General features: G+C 34.3%; 1 protein-coding gene across 1 annotated transcript; it reads right to left on the bottom strand.

Annotated features, from left to right (window-relative positions):
• Window positions 1-165: 165 nt before the first annotated feature.
• On the bottom strand, window positions 166-4,488 carry LOC100632012 (serine/threonine-protein phosphatase 6 regulatory ankyrin repeat subunit A-like; the record flags this gene model as incomplete). The annotated part of the gene is made up of 3 exons (XM_003390888.2): window positions 166-397; window positions 1,845-1,960; window positions 2,161-4,488. Coding segments are annotated over 3 exons (2,490 nt in total), but the record flags the coding sequence as incomplete, so codon positions are not given.
• Window positions 4,489-4,493: the final 5 nt, after the last annotated feature.

Raw genomic sequence — 4,493 nt, 5'->3', positions numbered from 1 at the left:
TTCTATACAAAAGAATGTTGTAACTAGAGAATAATAACTGCATTGAACGATGCTACACTTACATAATAGAACTAGTATATTTCAAAAGTTTCACAAAATATAACTTGCTACAGGCAACTGGTAGAATGCAGATTAGTGATGTGGCTCCTAGACATAGATGGCATATTCTTAACATAACTTTACAATAAAAATCATTACAAAAATGAGGTTTAAATGACAGCTTAGCTACATTATAGAAATACATATTACTACTAATGTCAAAACAGGTAAAAGCAGCATAGAATAAAGTCACAAAAAGTATACAGAATACATGTACAATAGCAATAATAATATACAGCCATACGCAAAGTATCACTGAATTGTACAATTATTTTCATTGTTTCTTTGGTTTCTATTCCTGTAAGAATAAAAATATGACAAATAAAAAATCATTTGAAAGCAAAATTATAGGTTACTATTATGTCTCCTTTTGCAAAGGATCATGTTATATTTATATTATAAAGTCAAATGAAAATTCATGTCAACCATAAGCAACATGTACATATGTCGAGTTATTAGCTGAATACGAAGTGTAATGGTAATTTTGGATGCAATAAAATCAGGATTTCTCACAGGATTTTAGCATAATGCTCAGCTCAATTTTTGAGCAACATCATGAAATCCTGTACTTGTACTTTGCCAAATTTATTAAGCATGGTAGGATAGAATTCCTATCACGTTTTCTCATACTCTTATGTTGTGTAGAAAGTCTGAACTAATTCCAATCAAAAAGTGGTTTTTATTCATTTTTAAAGTTTGCTCAAAAATTGGGTATAAGTACATTTATTATAGTACACGGTCTTGCGCCAAATTCCGCCAACATTGAAAGAGAAAGAATTCACCATTTTCATATTTTTTCTAATATACATACATACATGTTCTTATGCTTTGTAGCAAGTTTGAACTGCTTATAACAAAATTAACTTAAATTAATAAAAAATTTTAAATCAGGCCAAAGTTCCTGTATTATAGTACAGGGCCTTTGGCAAAATTTCACAAAAATTATTAGAAAAGAATTCTCCATTTCTATAATTTTTATGATACAGGTACATTATATATACATGTTTTATGTTGTGTAGAAAGTTTGAGCTAATTCTGACCAAAAATGGATTTTTTACAAATTTTTTGAAGTTGCTCCAAAATCGGACAAAAGTCCCTATAATACTATTAATAAGACGGTAGCATAAGTAGGTTCATCCCAAAACAATATGGCTTCCACAGCTTTTGCATAGTACAGGGTCTTTTACGAAATTTCAAGAAAAAGACTAGGAGAGGATTCTCCACTTTAATAATACATGTTCTTATGTTGTATAGGTTTAAGATGATTCCAAAGAATAATTTTACAAATTTTAAAAGTTGCTCAAAAATCAGGCTAAAGTCCCTGTACTACATGTAAGATTATTGGCAAAATTTCGCCAAAAATGACTTAAAAAATTTCTATTTTTGTGTTGCTTTTCAGATACATACATATACACATCCTTGTGTTGTGTAAAAAGTTTAAGCAAATTTGGATTTTTAAAAAGTTGCCCCAAAATTGGATAAAAGTCCTTTGGGCAGAATGTCACCAAAAAGAACTCCTCATTTTTATAATTTTTCTGATACATACATGTATGTATACATGTTCTTATGTTGTGTAGAAGGTTTGAGCTGATTCTGATTAAATTCAAATTTATTATAAATTTTTAAAGTTGAAAGGCTTGTCAATTTATATGAAGCTAGCTTTTTAGCTCATTTAACATGCTTTGTTAGAATTCAGGATGAAACAAATTTTCATTTAAATCAAGTAAAACTAATTACTGCCAAACCTGTTTCTGTTTTCATTGTCACTGAAGTTCAGCTGTCTCAGAGCTTCCAGTAACTCATCAGGTGGAGGAAAATTGAGTTCATCTGGTCCAGGTAAACCTACTCCTTGATTCAGGAACTAAAAATAGAAAAAAGCTAGTACATGTGTACCTATAACACTGAAAGATATACTTATAAACTAGAGAATAACTTATAGTTTGCAATTTTATGTTAATTTATTATTTGCTAACGGTAATTGAAAATACCCATATAAAGACTCTTGATTAAGTAATTAAAATAAAGCTCTAATGAATAACCCAGCACTCAAAACATACTTACATTTAAAGGGTCTTCTCCTTCTTTTCCTATCAAAAGTTGAAGAATTTCTGGACTTCTAATAGCTAACATTTGTGGAGTTACACCATTCTCATCAGCACGGTCTGCTTTGCAATTTTTCTGTAGTAAAAATTGAACAATCTCACGATGACCATTCTGGCATGCACAATGAAGTGGAGAGCGTCCAAACTTGTCTATGACATCCAAATCTGTGTTTGCTATGGATCCAAAGTATTTTATTAAATCGGTGTGGCCATTAAAAGCAGCTAGGTGGACTGGAGTAACTCCTACTTTAAAATCTTTTGTGCAAGGATTTGATCCTTTGGCAACGAGAAACTTCACAAGCTTGACGTGTCCCTCTTGTACTGAGCAGTGCAATGGAGTTCTTCCATCTTCATCAGGAACATCAAGTGAAACACCAGGTATGGTTGAAAAGAACTCCACTATATCATATCGTCCAGTAAAAGCGGCTGAATGTACAGGTGTGACACCACTTAAATCTTTAATTGTTGGATCACAGTGATGCTCATTCACTAAATACTTAACTACCTCAAAGTGACCATTCTGTGCACTTTGATGAAGTGGTGTCCTTCCATTTGTTGAGGAAATAGACATGTCACAGTTACCAAATGAAGCAAAAAATTTTAATATATCAAGGTTTCCATTTCCAGCAGCAAGTTGCAAGCAGCTCACACCAAAAGCGGTGTCTTTTTGGTTAAAGTTGACCTGGCATTCATTAACTAGTATCTTAACAATATCAGTGTGTCCATTTTGACTGGCTCCATGTAAAGCAGTGCGACCACTATTATCTGTATGATGTGGATCAGTTCGGGGATTGGAAATCAAGTGCTTGACAATATCAAAATGACCACACTCTGCAGCTAACTGGAATGGAGTTACTCTTTTTCTGTCTTCCAAATTACAGTCAGCATCATGATCATCCACAAGAAGCTTGACAACGTCAGTGCAACCATCTTGACATGCATAATGAAGGATTGAGCGTCCATACTGATCACAAATGTGCGGGTTACTATTTGGCTGACCAGACAGATACTTAACAAGTTTAAAATTTCCTTTTTGCCCGGATAATTGGAAAGGTGTTATGCCATTTTTATCTTTTTTCATTGGGTCAGAATTGAACTTTTCCACAAGAAGGCAAACAATTTTAAAGTGACCATTTTGACAAGCATAGTGCAGCGGGATTCTCTGGTGCTTATCGCAGTGATTGAAATCAACCCCTTCACAGCTAGATAAGTATTCTACTATATCAAAATGTCCTGCCTCTACTGAGATATTAGTGGGAGTTATCTTTGAGTTATCTTCCAAATTAATGTTGCAGGATTTCTGAGACACTAAAAACTTAACCATATCAGTGTGCCCATTCTGACATGCATAATGGAGAGGAGTACGCCCATTTACATCACAGTGATCAAAATTAAGTTCACAGTTTTCATCAAGGTATTTTACAATTTCAAAGTGTCCATTCGACACCATTAATTGCAATGGAGTAACACTCTTTTTGTCTTTCTTCATTGGATCACATTTACATTCAGCTACTAAAAACTTAACTGCTTCAAAGTGTCCATTCTGTCCGGCATAGTGAAGTGGTGTTCTAGAAGTGACGTCTATCGGATCCATGTCAACTCCAGGTTGCTGAGCCATTAGTTTCAGTATTTCTGTGTGCCCATCATGAGCTGCATTATGAATTGGAGTATGGCCATCAGAATCCTTAAAACTTAAATCACTCTGACATTCTTGTATCAGATAACGAGAAACCTTAATGCTCCCAGCTAAAGCTGCATTGTGAAGTACAGACTCTTGTTGAGGGCCTCTAGTGTGTATAGCCTTCTTTCTCTCTGCAATGCTTAAACTCTCTAGTATCTTCTTCACTTCATCAATGTCATCTTCAATGGCTAGTGATCTTAATTTTATACTCTGAGGAAACTTATCCCTTGCATTCATCATCCATTGGTGACCCTTTTCTATAACATTAACACGTTTTCCAAGCTCAGGAATTTTTGCCTTTAGGTACTCAACAACTTTATCTCTTCGTTTAAACATTGCTATTTCAAAAGGTGTGATACCAAGGTTACTCTGACGTGTCACAGAGCAGTGTTTTTGCTCAACAAGGAACTTGACTATATCCAAGTGACCTTCATCACAAGCATAGAATAAAGGAGAGCAATCACGATCATCAGTAACATCAGGATCAATGCCTGGAAGATCAGATAAGAACTGCACAACATTAAGGTGACCACTGTGAGCTGCTAAATGTAAGCCCCTTACTCCATGATATGCTTTAGCATTAGGATCAGCACCAAACTCATTGACTAATA

This window comes from Amphimedon queenslandica, unplaced genomic scaffold (genome assembly GCF_000090795.2).
Source record: "Amphimedon queenslandica unplaced genomic scaffold, v1.1 AMPQUscaffold_11574, whole genome shotgun sequence".
Lineage (NCBI taxonomy): Eukaryota > Metazoa > Porifera > Demospongiae > Haplosclerida > Niphatidae > Amphimedon > Amphimedon queenslandica.
This window is presented reverse-complemented; position numbering and strand designations above follow the sequence as displayed.